Raw genomic sequence first — 21,110 nt, 5'->3', positions numbered from 1 at the left:
TCATTCAACCAATATAGACCCAAATGTTGAAAATATTTCTATGACCAAACCATAAAATTATCTGCCCCCATGATATTTACATGCTAATGGAGAGAATAGTTTTAAATGAGTCAATTATTGTCTCCAGAATATCCAAAAATCAAATAAGAAAGGAAATGTAATCAAAATAGACTACTGTATACATATTATCTACATAGTCACAACGTAAAGAGTGACTATTGTTTAAAAGGTGAACAGGGGCATACTGATTTCAGAATAGTGGTTTCATCTAGAAAGAGGGAAGGGAGCCATATGTGAGTTACAAAAGCCATTCCAATTATATCCGTAAGCTGTGTGTGCATGATGTGCAACAGATGGCAAAATATCAACATTTGTTAAATCGGACTATTTTTTGTTGTATACCTTCCTGCATGTTAAAAATTTTATATTTAAAATATTCATACTATTTGAGCTAAATATTGAATGCTAGAAGATAAAATTTAAAAATAAAGGCCAAATTGGGGATTTCCAAAGGAGTATAAGAGAAAATGACAGTAAGGAAATTTTGTGAATCACAATGTGAATCTGCTTGTGTTTTGGAGTGTGATGATGCAGTGGGAATACAGAGCAATGAAAAGATCTTATTAGGAAACAAAATCAATAGGAGGACATAATTGTTTCCCTGAGAAAAAAAGTGAACCAAAATGTGGTCTGGTTTGAGAGAGGAAGGAGGGATAAGACTGGAAGGCAACAATTTAATCTAGGCACCCAGATAATTCCCTAAAATCTGCTGCCGAGGCAACTTTTTTGGTCGCACACCATTCCTCACCAGAAACAGGCAAAAACTGTCCTAGAAAGAATCTTTCATTTGTTTTCTCTCAAAGAATTTAGGATAAGATGTAATAGTTCCCCTGGCCAATGCCAAAGGCATGGAAACACTTCCAGGTGGGTTTGCCAAGTCTGGCCACCTTCCAACAAACCCAAGAAAAAAAGCAAAAACAAGGTGGCTTTCAACAAATAACATGATGGAAAACTTTTTTGAGGAAATTAGAATGATTTCTTGCTTTTTCACTAATAAAGAAATGTATCTTACTTACTTTACGTGCAACACCATAAAATGGAAGGGAGGCACTGCACATCAGCATTTGAATATTGATAGAAACACTCTCTAAGAAATTTCTTTGGTTCCCTCTAAAAGGTTCTTTTGGAGGTAGGAACCTTTGTGTCTTACCTTAAGAGGAAAAAAGAGAACAAACAAAAAGGGGGTTGGAGGGAACCTAGGAGGGAGTGGAACACGAGCTCCAAGGAGGTATAACCATTGACATGCTTTGTAACTCCAGCTTTCGAGTTATTATTCTCTTCTTACAGTTGGTGGCTTCTTTTGTGTTCCTGGGTTGTCCCACTTATCCCGGAATTAATTTTTTAAACTTTTAAGAAGTACACTAAATAAAAACATGGGAGGATTGCTTTTTCATTACATTCATTAAAACTATCTTAAGCACTATTCTTTTGAATCTTATGAAGTAAATATAACTATTTTACACTTGAACTAATTAAGACCCTGAAAGATTTTGCATGTGCTCAAGATCACAAAACTAGTGAAAAATCAAGCCTGGGTGCTATGATTTCACTAGTTTCTGCTACCTGCCTTTCTTCACAATCACATTTTGAAGGCCCATAGTTTCAGGAAATTATAGAAAGAGAAAAGAATCAGTTTTCAAGCAGTCATATGTTACTTATTACCAGGTTGCTCTGATATTTTTCATTTCAAATGTGCTTGAAATGAATTGTCTGATTATTACAATTAAATTTGGACAAGAAAAGGGGTAAAAAATCCTTACCATTTACTAAGTATCATGGGTTTCTGAATCTTTGTAACAGAGTTTAGATAAGAAATGTGTTTATTTCTGTTAAAATAATTGTAATAAATGGTGCCTATTAATATTAAAAATATAACAGGCTTTCAGAATAACCGTTATTTCTTGGCTTCTAGGTTAGGCGATAATCTGAATAGGAACATGCTACATAGCTGATTATCCTATCATTTATTCATTCAGCAAAAGTTCTTTTATCAAGTTGTCAACACAGTTTTCAACACTGTGCTAGGTTCTAGTGATAGAAATATAAAAGGGTGGATCTGACTTTCCATTTATATGGAATAAAAGATTTTCAGTGGAAGAGGCTGACTTAAATATGTTATGGTATTAAAAGGATAACATATGATACATAAAATAGTTGAATCATATGCCAAGTGCAATGGTGGCACAAAGAACAGAAGGGCCCTTAGCAAATAGTTCCAACTAAGCACAAACAGCACTGGGATCTGACCACAGAGTGTTCATGCAGCCAGAGTTCCTACCCTCCAGTACCCCAGAGCCTGGGCAGACACTCATACAAATAAGCAGTTCAATTACATTAACTGCTATCTCTCTGATGTTAAAAAAAAAGGTTTAAAAATATATAGTGATGAAAAATGTACATAGAGGTAAATGGATTGACTTAAGAATGAATGAATAATGAAATCCCAGAAAAGTTCTAACCTCTCTCTATTGTCTTCTACATTTGAAAGTAACTACATTAAGTATGCCCAGAATATAGTAAAAACTGATTTTATATTTGTCTAGTGAAAGAATAAAAGAGACAGGGAAGCAAGGGAAAGAATGAAGAAACAAATGAACAAACAGAGGAGAGGAATGAAGGAGGAAAAAATGAAAGAGCTAGGAGAGTAAGAATTGGTCACAATAGGAACACAGAGGAGAGAATATTAACGAGCTTTAGTGGTCCCTTCCAGGAGGAGGCTGAACCAATTCAAGTGGAAATGAGAAGTTAATCAGGTAAAAGGGGGACAAACTTTCAAGCAGGAAGGAAAGGCCCTAAGGTTGATAAAACATATCCTAGCCAAGAAAATGTGTATTTTTCCAATATCACAAAGCTATTCAGAGGCAAGTGAATACCTATTTCACATTCACCTTTCTATCAAAGTCTATACTATGAGAGCCACCCTTTTCTAAAGAATAAACATCATAATGGTGACCAGCTGTTAAAAAAAAAAAGAGTGACCATTTTGTCTAATGATGTAATTTCCAGATCCCTAAGCACTTTTCAGATTTTCCTTTTTAATTTTGCCACATAAACATTCACCAATACAATCTAGGGAAGGTGGCTTTATAAAAAATAAATTATCTCTAATAATTCATCCTTATTATCTTCCAACAACACAGTGATTAAATCAAAAAGCTTTGGAGTCAGACATATCCATGTTGAAATCCACATTCCATCACTGGCACGTTGGTGTAATGTTATGCAAATAAATTTATTTCTCTGAGCTTCAACTTCCTCTTCCATTAAGTGGAAATAATAGTAGTAATGAATTGACAGATTTTGAGGGGAGATTAAATAGCATTCATAAGTTAGTACCCCTTAACTATTCAATTATATTAACTGTTATCTGTCCAGTGTTCAAAAAAAGGTCTTTAAAAACATATAGTGATGAGAAATAAACAGAGATAAATAGATTGACTTAAGAATAAGTGAGTGATAAAATCTGGAAAATGTCCCAACCTCTCTCTATCGAATGTCTTATACATTTAAAAGTAGGGTCCTTTAAGTAAATGACTATTGAGCCCAGTGAATTGCATAGAGTAGGTGAGAAATTTGTGTTTGTTGAACTACACTTATTATTATGAATATTTCTCTTAGTTCGAATTACCTTTCTAGGACTTCTGATTCTAAATGAATGGTTTACACAAGGTTACTGGCCAGTCGGAAACTCTGTAAAGATAGTCATGAGCCATAACAATACTAAAAGTCATCTACCATTTTTTAATCACTCTCACTGATTTAAAACAAATAGTTTTCTGGTTTCATTTATGACTTCATTACCCACTTTTGATGTTTTTCTTACATACAAGGGAAAAAAATTAGCCTTCCCAGAAGGGATCTAGCATCTACTACTGCCGTAAATCTACATTCATTGTCAACTATTCATTGGGTAGTATTTGAAATAAAACTAAGGGTAGAGTTTTGCAGTGTTCTGGGGTTAGTACTGATCTTCTTTTCTATCTGCTTTTACTTCATTGGAGATCTTATTCTGTCTCATATTATCCATACACATATTATCCATACACAGAAAATTTCTGAATTTAAATATATAGCCTAGACTCCATCTAATCTCCAGGCTATATTCAACTACCTACTTAACATATTTATGAAAATATCAAGTATCTCAAATCCTACATTTCCAAAGCAGGAATCCAGGTCTTTACCTTATTTATCCCCAAGGCTGCTCTAGCTTTAGCATTCTATTTTTCACCTGATGGCAATCCATTCTTTCATTAGTTCAGGCCAATGCCTTTGGAATCACCTTTTGACTCAAAGCCTTTAGTCAGTTAGTAAAAAAAAACTCCAGTGACTCTTCCTTCAAATACAGAATTTTACCATTACCTCCACTGTAAGGTCCCTGGTCCTAGTTACTAATCAACATTAATCTCCTTTACTGCTGAAATAACCTCCTAACTAGTTTTCCTGATCCTACCCTTGCACCTACCTACAGCCACCTCTTAAGACCCCAGTCACAGATACCTTTTTAAAAAGCAAGCCAGACCATGCTACTTCATTGTCTAAGAATCTACAGTGATTTCCAATTTTATTCAAAGTCAAAGTCCTTACAAATTACTATCTGGCCCCTTGTTATATCTCTGGACTACTTTACCCTTCTCTTCATCTCCCTCTGACCCCATCACATAGGTCCTTTTGTTCTTCTTTAAAATACCTGGAAGTCTCTCACCCTGGGGCCATGGCCCCAGCTGTTCTCTGCCTGGAACGCCCCACTGCAGATGCTGTAGGGCTTTCTCCTTTCCTCCTGCAAGTCCCAGTTGACATGTCTACCCAGACCAACTTGTTTAACATTACAAACTGTCCCCCTTACCCTCTTATTTTCTCCATTTAATATATCATCTTTTATCCTATTATACTGTTTACGTATTATTTCTGTTGATTATATATTGTCAGTCTCCCCAGTTGGAATATATGCTAAAGGGTAGGGTTTCTTTGTTTGTATGTTTTGTTCACTTGGAAATAGGTAAGTCCTGAACCACAGCCAATACTCAGTAAATATTTGCTGAAGAAACAAATTATAGAATGGAAGAAAGAAAACAAATCCCCACGTATTGAGTGCCTATCATTCATTGTCAGAGAAACTTTGCTTTCTGCCAGCTAATCCTTATCTGCATTTTACAAAAAACAAAAACAAACAAATAAACAAAAACCCTGAGGTTGAAAATGTAAAATATCTGTGCTGTATTCACACACTAAGTTGCAGAGTAAGGTTCAAGCATTGCTGTAAAAGTCGTTCCGAAAACTCACGCTTTCCCATGATACAGTGCTGCAGGTAATGTGGAAATGACCATGAATCACTGGATTCTTTCTAAAAGGATCTCTAAAATCCTGTGAAAAAATTTTGTGCACTTGTGCTTTAAAAACAATGAATTATTTTATGTTGTGCTGAAAAAAAAAAAATGACTTCTTAAAATGAAATGCCAGGGCTCATGCATTGAAAATTTGTAAAATGCCTTCTTACTCTTCCAATTTCTCAATTCTCATTAACTTATAAATTTGTTTATCCCATCAGATGAGTCAGAAAAATTGTATATTTATAAATGTAATACAATTTTCTGCAGGAAAACACAATTGCTAAAAGGTCCTCTCTCAATGGAACTTTTCAAAATAAGTCCTCAAAGAGAACATAAACCAGTTTTCCTCTTGCTACAAACTGAGCAATAAAAAAAATGTACATTGTGCTCTTTTTCACAGTGATAAATTTGTGGTATGGCTAAAAATAATGCCATCATGGTCAAAAACCACTCTGATATAACCAGACTGGAGAAAATAATGTAGTTTCATTGATTTCAGGTTTTGAAAAATATAGCTTACCCAAAATAAATTATCACATTTCCCCCCCAAGACCATAAAACATTATAACACAGTGCTTACCACTACAGTCTGTAACCCACTTGGAAGATGCTTCATAAAGCATTGGTATATTATATGAGTGATATGAAGCAGATAAATGTCTCCCATCTTGCTACCTCTTAAAAGACCCATTAAGTCAAGTGAAAAATTCAGAGAGTATATGCACTACATTGTACTTACAAACAATTTAAGATAATGTAATATCATTTACTTGGGGCTGTGTATATATAAACAGGCTAAAAAGATAAAATAGGCCTGGCTTTTCCCCAGAAGAACATAGGACGACCTAATAAAACACTGAGGCACTGTAGCAGATGTTGAGTCACTATTGTTTTATGTACATATTTCTCTTTTTCCTCTTTTTACCACTTTACAATTATTAAGCCAGTGTTCAAGTCACATGTTATTTTATATGGTCCTCACATTAATCCTTGAGATGTAGGCAGGAAGGTATTATTCTCTTCCCTCCTACAATTTTAACTGATTTCCCATCTGAACTGTCAGCAGTACTTCCAGAGATGCTGTAATTCTCTTATGAAACTAAATTACTACTCTGCTGTAAGGATATTATTCCTCTGTACATCTGATTCCTGCATTTTGGCTATTTCCTTTACATTCCTCTTCTCCCCATTCTATGTCTGTACTTCTTGCATGGTTCCTTTCACTCGAAATGGTCCTCGGTCCCAGCCCTACCTCAGTTCCTGTAACTAAAAAGGAATGAAATAGTGGGACATCCCTCATAGGACATTGTGGGCATTAAAGAAGGTGGTGAGTGTATAGTGCTTAGCACAGTGCCTAGCAGAGTTGAGCCACAGAGCCTGAGCCTTTGACCCACACCCTCCTAATGGAATAGACAATTGCCTTTGTATCACCATGGTGCAGGCCCAGTGGCTTGAATAGTGTAGATGCTCGGTAATGGGCATTGAACTAAGAAGTGAGTATAACACTCTAGTTGTGTGAGGTGAACAATTTTCAATATCTAGTCAGCACATTTTCTTATTTAGATTCATATGCCGTGTTTTTCCACTTCGTCTGCAGTAGGGCCGGAAGTCATATTTGTCAAAGCTGATCCCTACAAATGTGCATCTGGGCTAATCCTTCCCCTTAGCACTCTGCAGTGTGATCAAATCATTCTTTATGCCTTAATTATGAAATGAATCTTTAAATACAATTTCAAATTCCACTATAAAATGTAACCAATAACAAAGAACAAAAGTAAAACTACAATAAAAATGTAGCTCAAGCTGACTCAACTCACTAAATTTTATTTAGGGAATCGAAACCAAAATTATGCAATGAGCCAGGAAGGGCTGAGTCCAGTGATAAACGGAGGGCTGCGAGCCCCTCTGAGCAGTGTTATGGATGCTCCATTGTCCATTCCTGTTCGTTTGTGCTGTGGGCATTTAGTGCCCATTCAGAAAAATATCTGCGCTAGAAAACTTCAGAAACGCAAACCCAACAATTTTCTAATCAGGGTTTCTAACTAGAAACCCTCAAGACATACAGGCTAGGATGACAACCTTGCTGAAGAGCTTGAACTAGTGTGATTTTTCAGACTGGAGCATGGATTTATGTCAGAAAAACAAATATCAAATACTTCTATTACCACTAGTCCTTATAGTACCATGGTAGACATTTTACTTACTCATGATTCTCCTTCCTTTAGTAGCCTCAGGACCCTTCAGAGGGACACTTGTTCAATTCGCCTCCTCTCATATAGCATCAATCAAGCAAGCAAACAGGCAAGCAAAAATCCCAGTGTTTTAATCTCAGCCCCAACAGGTTAGCACATTGAACCTCGTATTGACCCTCTTTAAATAGAGGAATGATTCCTACTGCAGCTGTCTCTTATAAAGATTACCTAAGACGTCTAGGACAGCACCTGACACGTAGGAGTAAATGTTAGTGTACTGCTACTTTAAAATGCTGGCGTGAACAGGACCACGGCAGCTCCCAACTGAGGCAGTTTCTGATAAATCTTAAGTCCCATTTGGATGGAGACTAAATTTGTATTTGAGGGAGTGATCGGGGTACGTTTTCACACTAACATAATGGTAAAAATCAAGTCTATAACATGCCTTCCTTCAGAGGACTTGGGTGCTTTTTTTCTGGCCCGAGGTAAAAATGGTTGCAATGAACAGTTTTCTTGGAAACGGTTAATGTGAACTTTAAATTAGATGGCACTTGTTAAAAATTACTACTGTTTACTGGCTTCCTCCTTTGTCTACCCATATTTCCCAGATTCAATGAATTACTCAGAATTAGACTAATCAGTGAATCATAAAAGACTTAACAATACTTAATCAACACCAGGAATATTTCTACTGTGAAACACGTCGTACTACTATAAGCAGTAAGCCTTTCAGGTGCTTATTTAGTTTTGCCCTCTTTTGGTTACTAGAATTTGGACTAAAGTTTAGATGCAGTACACTGAATTTGGTCTTCTGTCTGTAACAGTATGAGGAGGAGCCCCCTAAAAATGAAATTTATTTATAAAACATTGTGTACTTATTCTTACATGTTTAAACTTCAGTCACCTTCAAAGTACTTAGTACTTTCCATTTGATGCAATATACCTATCGAGATGTTTTTTCCACTGCTCAAAATAGTTTTTGAGCCTGTCAATCTTAACGCCATATTTTGTTTCACCTCTTCCACATCAGCAAAATAGTTCCCTTTGAGGACTTTTTTCATCCAGGGAAACAAGGAGTCTCTCAGGGCAAGATCAGATGAATAGGGAGGGTAGGGTACTGGGGTTATATACTTTTTAGTCATAAACTGCTGAACACTCAGTGCAGTGTGGGCAGGTGTGCTCATTAATCACCCACCATAAAATGGGCAAACGGGTTGAAAGAGTCTTCAGACAAATTCACTGAAGCCAAATGCAGCCTCTCTCAACAAGTCAGCTGGTACACTAATACAGATGGGTTCCTAGAATACTCACTTAGTGGGGAAAGCCTGTACTACAAGGAGCCTGCCTTCCAGAAGATGATTTCAGTTTATTTTGGCGGTCCCCCTCATACATAACATTTCTGTGATTGGGGACTTATCATAAGTAAATGAAATAATTTGCTGAGAATGATTGATCCATATACCAGATGAGAATTATATACTTTGGTTATACAGCAAATATATTAGCTTGTAATTACTATGCTAACTGTATAAGTGAGACACTGTGCTTAGTAGTGGGGATCCATTTGTGAGCAAAAAGATACAAAGTCCTTAATATCAGGGTGCTTACTCAGTCAAGCAGGGAAGACAGACCCTAACAATATAATCTCTCTCTCCCCCACTCTCTCTCACTGTCTCTTTCTCTCTCATACACATACACATATACACTAATTCCAATTCTTCTGAATTATGGAAGATACAAAAAACTGAAGTTTAGGCTTAGTGAAGACAAAGTGGTACAAGATCAGGGATATGGACAATGCAGGAAAAATCCTGAGTGCGTTCCTCTGCTTTCTCAGACCAACACCTACGGATTCAAAGCTAGAGGGGTGAAGAGAGGAGAGCCATTCAAGTGGTCTCTTGAAGGAATGACTTGAAAGCAAGCATTATGTTGTTATAACACCTTGTGTTCTGGCAGAATTACTGCTCATGTACCAGTTTTGTATACTTGAAATGGCCTTACAAGCAGCTGAGGACATGTGCATCTGACTCTCAGAGGCGCTCGGCAGCAACTTTCCTTTCTCCAGAAATACACCAGGAATAATGAAGCTTGTTAAAGAGGCTTGCCTAGCCTGCTTGCAGAATGTCAGGCCTCTGTCCCAGGATCTCTGACTTCTTACTCCTTCTGCCTGAGCAGAGACTTGGAACAGGGTTTGAAAATGAAATAGCTTGGGACGATTATTAATAGTCAGTAATATCATCCTAAGTAAATACCCAAATTAAAGTGTAAACTTCATACCCAAACAGTGAGCCTGAGTGAGCACAGTCATTGCTGAAGAGTCATATCATTTTTAGGTGTCCCGGAAACCAGTGGACCATCTTTTCCCATTAGATGTGTCAAACCGCATTGGTGGAATCACAGGATGAATGTGAACAATACCATTTTGGCCGCTCACTTTCCTTTAAAAAAAGTTGTAATTTTCAATATATATTTCACTTCAAGCTATGAAAAGATGAATTGTACTAGAGAACCATAAAATATGAATCAAGCATGAACCAGAGGAAAGTGAGAAGTGAATAGCTACTTAAATAGACATCATCAGATAATAGGCCATTCCAACCAATGGCTTATCTGTATTTCTCAAAAGCGATATAATAATGTGCATCTTCTGAGAAACTCTCATATGTTTGCTAGAAGGGAACTGCACTGGCATGATCAAGATCTTTTAATCTAAAATATGATAATACATAAATGCTAAATCAATAAAATTTATAATAAAATGATAAAATACATATACCGTAGATTAGTAGTTAACCTCTGTATTCCCTTCTAGTAGGTAGTAACTTAGTAACTCTTTAAGTAAGGATTTCCAAAAAAGTGATATTTTTAGAGGAGGGTATGCTGGACCATCCAATTACCTGCTTGCCTTTGGCTTCTGACACCCTTCCTTCCTTCTAAGCTGATCTCTTTTATGACTTCCCTGACCCATCCTCTTCCCTGTCATTCCTTAGTGTTGGTGTTACACCAGACCTCTAGGCCCTGACCTCTTCTATATCTCTGACTTGTCTCGTTGATTACTTTCATTTACTTGTCTCTCACTTCCCCCCTGTAAACAAGTGTTTATTTTTTAAAGTATTTTTATTGATTATGCTATTACAATTTTCCCTCCTTTATCCCCCCTTCACCCTCCCCCCAACCCTCCAGCATCCCACCCTCTTAGTTCATGTTCATGGGTTGTACATATAAGTTCTTTGAATCCTCTGTTTCCTATACCATTTTTATCTTTCCCCATTTATTTTATGTCTATTAATTATGCTTTGTCTTCCCTGTATCTTTTCTCCCCTATTCCTTCCTTCCCCCTCCCCACTGAATTCCCTCTGTGTGATGTCCATTTCTCTGATTCTGTTCCTGTTCTGATTGTTTGCTTAGTTTTTGTTTTCGTTGTTTTTTTCTTTTCTTTCAGGTTCATTTGTTAAAAGTTGTGAGTTTGTTTTCATTTTGTTGTTCATATTTTTTATCTTCTTTTTCTTAGATAAGTTCCTTTTATGTTTCATATAATAAGGGCTTGGTGATGATGAACTCCTTTAACTTGACCTTATCTGGGAAGCACTTTATCTGCCCTTCCATTCTATGTGATAGCTTTGCTGGATAGAGCAATATTGGATGAAGGTCCTTGCCTTTCATTACTACAAATTCTTTCCTGAAATCAGCTGACAGCCTTACAGGAACTCCTTTGTAGGCAACTGTCTCCTTTTCTCTTGCTGCTTTTAGGATTTTCTCTTTGTCTTTAATCTTAGATAACTTAACAGTGATGTGCCTTGGTGTGTTCCTCTTTGGGTTCAACTTTTTGGAAACTCTCTGGGCTTCCTGGAAGTCAGTCTATTTCCTTCACTGGATTGGTGAAGTTTTCCTTCATTATTTGTTCAAATAAGTTTTCAATTTCTTGCTGCTGTTCTTCTTCTAGTACCCTTATAATTTGAATAGTGGGAGGTTTCAGGTTGTCCCAGAAAATCCTCAGCCTCTCGTCATTTTTTTGGATTCTTGTTTCTTCATTCTGATCCAGTTAGATGTTTATTTATTTTTTTTGTTCCAAATTGTTGAATTTGAATCCTGGTTTCCTTTTTGTCACCGTTGGTTCCCTGAATATTTTGCTTTATTTCATTTTGGGTATCTTTTATTTGTTCCTTCATTTTTCAACCGAACTCAATCACTTCTGTGAGCATTTTGATTACCAGGGCTTTGAATTCTTCATCAGATAGGTTGGCAATGTCCTCATCACTTAGTTCTGAGGTTTTGCTGTGTTCTTTCTTTGGGCCATATTTCTCTGTCTTGGCATGGCCAATAGGTTGTAAGGGGGCGTGGCCTCAGCCACCTCGCTGCGGTTTTTCTGAGTCTGCCCTCGCAGTCACCTTACCAGTCTGGTTGTTATGGTTGATTTTTTCTTTAATTCCTTAGTTGTCAGAGTTCCATGCAGTTTGATTTTCTGGCACTTTTAGTTGTTTATCGATTTTAGGTTGGTTGTGATCCTCCTTTCGGTTGTGCGAGGAAGCGAAGGGTTTCTACCTATGCCTCTGTCTTGCCCGGAACTCTAAACAAGTGATTCTTAAAGCTATAATTTCCACCCTAATATCTCTTCTAAACTTCTGTTTCAATGTCCTCAGTAGGTCATAGGTACTTTAAACATAACACCACCAAACTGGAACTAGATATCACTCCCATAAATGTGACCTTTACTTCCTACAGTCTTTATCTTAGTTCATAGAGTTGCCATCAACTTAGTTTGAAGCCTCTCTCCTGATTCTTCTATGTGTCTACCTCACAATTTCTTCAATCTGAATGCTAAAGTGTCTTTACCAGCTGAGTATTGTCTTCAGTGCAGTGACTCACAGTTTTGGACTGATCATCCCTTGACTTTCCTCCTGTGATAGCCTTCCTGACCAGCTCCTTTGCCCATAGACTCCACCTGCCTTTCCAATCTGTCTTCCCCCACCACTAGTCCTGGCCATGAGACAATGAAGTTTATGGAAAGCTTTTGGTAGGGTTAGGGCGATCACATCTTTGAATTAGTATATAAGACATTTGCATGCTGGATGAGAAGTCAAACTGATCATCTATAAGGCTGGGTTGCCAACCAAGGAACCAGTTACATGGTCATTGAGCTTAAGATTCCTTTGTCTCGCCTCAATGTACTGATTCAAAATCTCCTAAATTTAGACCCTTGAATTGTACTTCTGTAGGCTCTCCAAATGATTGTGATGCACATCTGTTTTTGGAAACTCTAAGATCTTATCCAATTATAAGACTCAGTCAGTGATTATAACACTCTAATCAGAATCCAATTTGCTATTCCAAGATAAAAGTGCAAAAGTATTTTGTGCAATGACAGCATCATTTAAGCAAACATAAAGACTTCTGAGTGGTGCAGATTTAATGAAAAAACATTCATTTAAATGTATAAATTCTCGTAAATTTGTAAAAAATAATCACATCACATTAGAGGCATGCTTTATGCATATTTCTTCCAACAGACATACTAATGGGGTTTTCTTTAGTTTCACACATGATGTTAATTAGTTGCACATGAATAGCTGAAGAAAATATTTAAGGTGAAAATAGTGATGAGTGTTATAATATGCAAAACATTTAGTAATTAGGGTGTTAATTACATTTAGATAAAAGCAATTAAGATTTAGCAGAACAGCAGAAAAAGCAGAAGAGAGTAAAATGAAAACCTGTTTCCCTTGCTGGCCATGAGCTACTAGTGCCATACATAGTAAATACAGGAAACAAGTAATATGGTACCCAATGCCCAACTTCTGTCATTAGCTAGAGAGAATCAGCTCAAAAAAGAAATTTAAAAAGAAGGCATGTAACTCAAATGATGCCAAATTGTGTCACCTTTTTTTTTCTGTTGTGTAATAAAATGAAGTTTATAAAAAAAACCCTGTGAGACATGAGTAGAGAATAATTTGGGGAATGTTGGCATTTGCTATACAGGCCAACTGTTTGCCTTTGGGGTCAGTTTTTCTCTACTACCTCCTCCTTTTTGGAAACACTATCTTCTCTCCTATAGCTCCCAGATTTATCTCAGGCCACTCATCACACTATCGTATAGTTTCCTCCTTTCTTGCTTCCGATGCCTTCTAGTTCTTTCCTTATAATTAATCTGTTTGCCAAACTTATCAAATTCCGCAACTCAGCCAAATCAATATTTTCAGTAGCTAATTCGGGTTGAAAGAAGACTTTATTGCGCCCATAGACTGGGTCAGGATCTATACTATACTTCTTCCTGGCCCTTATTATAGTTGTAATTCTTTAGAAGCCCCTCCTGCCTGATCATTTTTTTATGAAGGCAGGGAAACATGTTCATTTTCTTCATCATTTTGTTTTCAGAACAGGAACAGCTCTTATCACAAAATATAAATTAATAATATAAAGATAAATATTTTATGAATGAGTACATAAAGAGATGAGTAGCATGGGTTCCTGAGATTGAAATGGTAGATTGGAGACAGCGTGAAAGGGTCATAAGCAGCTGCTTGTAACGTAGGCACAATTGGCCTGAGTAAACATTTCTTCCTTCTTTTTCAATATGTGTCTGTGTTTCTGCAGGTTGTGATTTGATCCCAGTACAGTACCTTCGCTGGGGTGACCCTGAGCCCATTGCAGCTGTGGTGTTTGCCTGCCTCGGCCTGCTGGCCACCCTGTTTGTTACTGCAGTCTTCATCATTTACCGTGACACCCCGGTAGTCAAGTCCTCCAGCAGGGAGCTCTGCTACATTATCCTTGCTGGCATCTGCCTGGGCTACTTATGTACCTTCTGCCTCATTGCAAAGCCCAAACAGATTTATTGCTACCTTCAGAGAATCGGCATTGGTCTCTCCCCAGCCATGAGCTACTCAGCCCTCGTAACCAAGACCAACCGCATTGCGAGGATCCTGGCTGGCAGCAAGAAGAAAATCTGTACCAAAAAGCCCCGATTCATGAGTGCCTGTGCCCAGCTGGTGATTGCTTTCATTCTCATATGCATCCAGTTGGGCATCATCGTTGCCCTCTTTATAATGGAGCCTCCTGATATAATGCACGACTACCCAAGCATTCGGGAAGTCTACCTGATTTGTAACACCACCAACCTAGGAGTTGTCACTCCTCTCGGATACAATGGGTTGCTGATTTTGAGCTGTACCTTCTACGCTTTCAAGACCAGAAATGTCCCGGCTAACTTCAACGAGGCCAAGTATATAGCCTTCACAATGTACACCACCTGCATTATATGGCTGGCTTTTGTGCCAATCTACTTTGGCAGCAATTACAAAATCATCACCATGTGTTTCTCAGTCAGCCTCAGTGCCACAGTAGCTCTAGGCTGCATGTTTGTGCCGAAGGTGTACATCATCCTGGCCAAGCCAGAGAGAAACGTGCGCAGCGCCTTCACCACCTCTACCGTGGTGCGCATGCATGTGGGGGATGGCAAGTCATCCTCGGCAGCCAGCAGATCCAGCAGCCTAGTCAACCTATGGAAGAGGAGAGGCTCCTCTGGGGAAACCTTAAGGTAAAAGCTGTGGGGACCTTGTGGGGCACTGGCCCTCTGGCTGAAGCAGTGGCATTTGTTTCTGGGTTTTTTTAGGTGGAAAATATCTGAGTCAATGAAATTATAGAAGGCATGGTGCTGGGAAAGGGGCTTTGGATATTTTCATTGAATGGTTTTTGGGCGTTAATTGGATGTGGACCCAGGGACTTAGGCCAAGCCAGAAACAGAAGTTGAGACCTCTGATAAAATAGTTACAGTAAAATGTGGGTGAGGTCTGAGGACAAAGGGAGTACAATTAAATCATTGAGCCAAGGCAAGGCCCTCCAGGTCCTGAGGGGACAAAGATACTTTGTGAACTAAATTCTAGTTCACCAGAAAAGAGTAGAGAAAATTATTTTTAACAAAGAAGATTATGCTGAGCCTCACACTTCCAACTGCACCCACATGCACCTGAATGTTTTTCAAGCCCAGAAAAACTACTGATTATCCAGCCTATAGAGGTATGAGAATGTAGAATTTATATTCTAGTTCTTAATGGGCAAGTTGAACTCTTTGAGAAATGTCTAAGTAGATGAAAGAGACAAGAGAACAAATGGGACTTTACTACAATCTTCCTAAATAACCAGCCAGCCTCCCTCTTTCCCTGTTGCCCATCATCCCATCCCACCCCACCAAGTTCAGTGCCACAGGCATGGTTACTGGGCAACAGCCATCTGAAAAGAATCTGAAGCCGACAGTCAGTGACCCCCCCCCATGTGAGGGACTCCCTTATGTGCTAAATGCCCCCCATAATTTACTTCAAAAAGCAATGAGAACATCTTATCAGTGGCTTGGGAACAAATTTAAAGGTGTTAAAAAAGCTATATGGGTTGTTGAATTGAAAATAAGGATCTGCTCTCATTAAGAAGTACCTATCAAGAGAGCTAATCATGACTCATCTTCTAATTGAACTGAAATTTGACAATTTTCCTAAAATCTGGATAAATAAGTGGAAGACAAATATATTTCAAATGGAAGACAAATAGCTAAATGATGTTGCTTGAACAATTCTCTTATACCATCATTTAGCCTATATAAAAAGCCCTATTTTCTATCAGCCCTAATTCCTCAAAGCCCAGATTGTGGAGATGGTAAGATACCATCCCTGCTGAGGACTGAAAAAAACTCACAAGATACTTAGAGCTATCCACAATTTATTTGCATCATTAATGCGTATCCTTCCCTCTTTCAATTCTTTTTAATTCCTGTGTGCCTTGCATCTCTTTCCATGCACATTGTACAAGGTAGTGAACTAGAGTGTAAGCGTCAAGAAAAACTCTTTTCTTTCCTCAATCAATCCTGGAGATGCCACGTTCTATACACAGAAGGCTTTCCCTATCTCAGACCTGCTGGAATATTTCCCATCTGCCTTCCTGACTCCTCTCTAAAACATTGTTTCAGAAACTTCTGCAAAATCAGCCTTTTATTTTGTTGAAGATCATTTGTTTTTCCAAACTTACTTTATCAGCCTTTCTTTAATCTCTTTCTGCAAATAAAATCTTCCTTGGCATCCTGATAAATAAAACACACAGGTTGCCAAAGGGACAGAACTGCGAGTGTGCGCTGGAGCGCCCGAGACTCCTGAGGGCAGGCTCCTTGGAGACGGTGTGCGGCAGTGGTGAAGAGTGCTGCTTTGGAGCCAGCTTCTCCTGAGCTGGAGCGCCGGCACTGCCATTTCTTCTCTCTTAGCCTTAATTTCTTCATCTTCCAAATTGAGATTATCTCGCCTACTTCATAAAACTGTAAAGAGAGGAAGACTTAATATGTGTGAAGTCCAAGCACACGGTAGATACTTGGTGAAAGTAACAGGGTCCCAAACTAGATGGCACTGGGATTGAAGTCTGACAGCATCACTTACTAGCTATGTAACCTAGCTGTAGGCAAATCACTTAACCTTTCTGTGCCTCAGTTTCCTCTTCTGATGAATGGAGATGATGAAATACGTACTTCATCCAGCGATTGTGAGACTAAATGAGTTAATGTGTGTAAAGTGCATATGCCATATAGTAAGCACTTTTTAAGTGTTTGCTATTAAGTTAACAATAATCAGTCCTCTTCGATATCTAAAAATCTCTGTGTTGGGTATGCCACCAGATGATCTCACTAGCAAAAGCATAATAAAAAGCAGTACAGATCTATAGACACATTGATACAGCCTGGGTTTGCCAGGGCATTTCCATCCTTACATTATCCAACTTCTTGGCAAACTGTAGAGAACACCTTCGTCCTGGTTTGAGCAGGGTAAGCTCCTTAGGAGTGAGGGCCTTGTATAACGTGTTCATTACTGGCCTCTAGTACCTGGAAGTATGTAGAAAGGTGCTTGGCATATAGAAGATACTCAATAATCATTTGTTGACTGAATGGATTTGGGAAGGTGGTGAGGTGGGAGGGAATTTTGTCTTCTGTTCAAGTGGTCCAACACGTACTACTACCCTCTAGTGGTTCTACTTTCATAAAATTAAGCTGACGGTGACCTGTATCACCGTATCCCCTGCACTCCTGTGGTCATCAGTTTCTGACAAAGAATCAGGCCATTCATCCCATCCGTTGATCTCATGTTTTGCTATAACTTTAATATTCCACTAGTAATATTAGATTACTATTTTCAACTATATCATTTGTACTTCAGCAAACAAAGAAGCAACATCAACAACAAAATTTACTGAGAATGCCAACAGAAAACAGGAATGCTTTGGATGTGGGCAGTATTTTAATTTGTTTTTCCTACAAGGCCATGTTCTTCTTAATCACTGGATTTTGAAGTCAGTGCATTTGGGTAGTAAGCTATCAAAAGGAGTAAGGAGGGACCTTTGGCAATTGTTGGGTTTTCTGTGTGTGGTCTTAACCAATCCATGTCTGTCTATGGGGTCGTGTGGCCATGTCTAAGGCAGGCTATACTCAGATTATATAGAGGGTTCTGTTTTGCCATTAACCACGATGTACAGATATGAATCTGCTCTTTATATGGGGAAGAAGAAAGGCCAGAGAAAACAATAATACCCTTGAATCACATACATACTGTGACTGCTCCCCCTTTTAAGCTACAGTCCTAAGAAATAAATTAGATCTGAACTAAAATACCTTTTCTCTATTCTATCAAATGAAATATTTCTTCTTTGTGACTCAAAATCAAGACATTCAGAACACTAATATAATTATATATGACATTGTGGAATCTAAGTGGTTGTGCATGGATATACTTCCCTGTTTCGTAATGGTTTTATAGAGGCCAGTGTGTTTCACATTGCCTGTCCCAGTAGAGCTTAAATAACAGCAAACAAGTGAACTTGGGTACTTCTAATACTTTCACGTTTTATTCTAAATTACCCCCATTACTTATGCTTCTCTGGCTTGAATTCTGTAATATGCCAATGAGCCAATCTATTGGGACCTAGGGTGCCGTGTGATTGTGAACAGGTACTTCAGTTCATTTCTCCTACTGTAAAATGGTAGATAATTAATCCCATTGTGAGGAGTAAATGAAGTGATGTGTGTGAAATTCTTCGGATCAGCACATAGAAAGGACTCAAAAAATGGTAGCTTAAACTTTTAGATCTGTGTTCAGCTGCAAGAAAGATGAAGGCAGGTTTTCAGAGGCCTACATGATTTGTTTGGTTTCATTTTCCTCATATCACAACAACATGTGCAGGTAAACTGCTCCTGGTGTTCCTCCAAGGCTCAGTGACTCAGAGCTGACATCTCGGCTGTTCTATACACCTTTGCTCATGGTTGCATGATGACTCTCCTGGCTCCATGAATGGCATCATTTTATCAGGGAAAACAACAGTCTTCTCAGAGTCCCATAAAAATTGTCCTTATGTTTCATGGGCACAGTCATCTCATACAGCTATCTCTAGCTGCGTGAGTATAGAGAGTGTGTGTTTAGCTTTTACATCCTCCATGACAGAAACTGAAAGACAGAAGGGAGAGGGGTCAAGCTATTGGCTAAACCGACAACTAGTGTCTACCATGGAAAGTGGCAGTACCTAGTGGTAATAGTGGTGGTAATAAGAGAAATGTCTCATGGTCACAAAATATTGAAAGTAGAAGCAAAAATATTCCCATTTTTCAGAGGAGGAATTTGAGGTGCAGCATGGTGAGAAGGCTTGCCCAGAGACAAGTCAGCTATGAAGCACTTTTTATACTACGCCTCAGCTGTTTTTGCACTTGAACTTACCATTTCCCAGAATGTATTTTTTGGAAAGCTAGTCTCACGAATACTGCTCCATGAGAAAAAAAAAAACACAGTTGGTCAAACAAGTTTGAAAAAAAAAACACCTCTCACTACTCTATTCTTTTATGGTAAATAAACATTAAGAAGTCTTGCAGTGTGGAAAACAATTGTTCATTTTTTTCAATGTTTTCCCAAGCATTTGAATACAGAGCTATTTTTTCCAGTAACTCAGTTAACATTCTAGAGAATTGATACCACAAGGGGACTCACTTGGGAATAAATCATCAGAAGGAATGTTTCTGAAGAGTAAATTCTATCTTCAGAGAGAAGGGTAACAGAAAAAGCCAATTTCTACCTCCATCATAAAGATTGCTTCAGTGTTCTAAACACCTAAGGGAAGAACGTAGCTACTTTTAACAGATCTAGTGGTTTACTGGGGAGTTAAACAGGCTTACCCTAGAGCACAAAAAATGCCCAGAGTCAGTCATTCAATTCACTGAAATAGCACAGATTTTTATTTAAGAGGAAGTGAGTCACTGTAGATTTTTTATATAGGAACATGCTATTTATGCCACCGATGTACAGTGATCCCTGTGATTAGCATGTTGGTTCTAGACACTAATTTCCAGCGTGCGTGGTGCTGCATCAGATCATTGTCAAGCAGATAATACTGTGCTTCCGTTTAAGGCCTTCACTTCGGCTGCAGATTGACAGACAAACACAAAGCCAGTTGGGACCTAATGAAGTATTGATTGTGATGAGTCTAAAGTTCTAGCTTTACAAGATTTGGAATGTCCGGGGTCTCAGAGGCAGTGGGCCTTCCATGGCTGAATTAATGACATAGGCCTGTTGCTCTACATCCGAAATTTTCCCAGAAAATAAAATGCTCCCTGGGAATTCCACTGGCAAAAACATTAGCCTTGCCTCCACCTTAATTTTAGAAATTACCATTTGCCACTTTTGTTTTAATTAACTAATTAAGTTTGCTTTAATTAACATTGTCATGAGGGCCCACTTAGGCTGTTTGCTAACGCAACTGATAGTCCTTTCACATCCATTGCCAAAATTACAATTTGCCTGGAAAACTGGTTCTCTTGTGTGAATTCCAATATAACCTAACTATTATCAGAGCTTTGATGATCTCCAATTGCTCAGATTTCATTAAAGGGTTATTAGTCTGTGTGAAGTGAGGTTCATGCTAGCTCCCCCTCCTTAGAATCCTCTGCCTCTTCCTGCTGTCTCTCCAGATCCTCTCTGCTTTCCAAGGCCCAGGGCCCTCAGGGAAGCCCTGTCAGATTAAGCCATCTCACAGACTTGCCCTCCTCTGGACTCCGAACATGTATTATGTATATCCTACATTTAGCACACATTCCTTACATCTTCTTCATTTATTACTAAGCTCACAAGCCTTCACTGAGAACTGAGCACAGCCAGCACCGTGCTAGACCCTGGCTGGGGATATGGAGATTGTTTTGTGTACATGGGCAATATTTTCACATCGAATGTTGTCCTAGAAATATTCATCTCTCCCTCGGTACCCAACACAGTGCCTGACATAGTGCAGTGCTCAGTGGTAGATTATGCGTCTGGTGTGTGGCAGCCCTGAGGGCTCCCACCGCCCCCACAGTGAGACCACTCGCTTTGTTGACTTGATTACCCAGATTGCATCTGACAATGCTTTGTTCTAAATATATAAGAAATGCTTTATTCTCTAAAACCAAACATTTCTTTTAATCCAGTTTCCATTGAGTGCCTGCTCTGGGGCAAGCACTGGTACAGACCGTGGGGTTGCATAGGTAACTAAA

At 38.5% G+C, this 21,110-nt stretch overlaps 1 protein-coding gene across 3 annotated transcripts in view; it reads left to right on the top strand.

Moving 5' to 3' along the window:
• Positions 1-21,110, top strand: part of GRM5 (glutamate metabotropic receptor 5) — a 447,694-nt gene that overhangs the window by 380,718 nt on the left and 45,866 nt on the right. For all 3 annotated transcript variants that reach the window (XM_037137610.2, XM_037137609.2, XM_037137608.2), the window contains exon 7: positions 14,174-15,113. In XM_037137610.2, coding sequence (XP_036993505.1) covers positions 14,174-15,113 — 940 coding nt within the window. The remainder of the gene's footprint in view (positions 1-14,173; positions 15,114-21,110) is intronic.

Source organism: Artibeus jamaicensis, unplaced genomic scaffold, assembly GCF_021234435.1.
Source record: "Artibeus jamaicensis isolate MK-2021 breed Jamaican fruit bat unplaced genomic scaffold, CSHL_Jam_final contig_64, whole genome shotgun sequence".
Lineage (NCBI taxonomy): Eukaryota > Metazoa > Chordata > Mammalia > Chiroptera > Phyllostomidae > Artibeus > Artibeus jamaicensis.
This window is presented reverse-complemented; position numbering and strand designations above follow the sequence as displayed.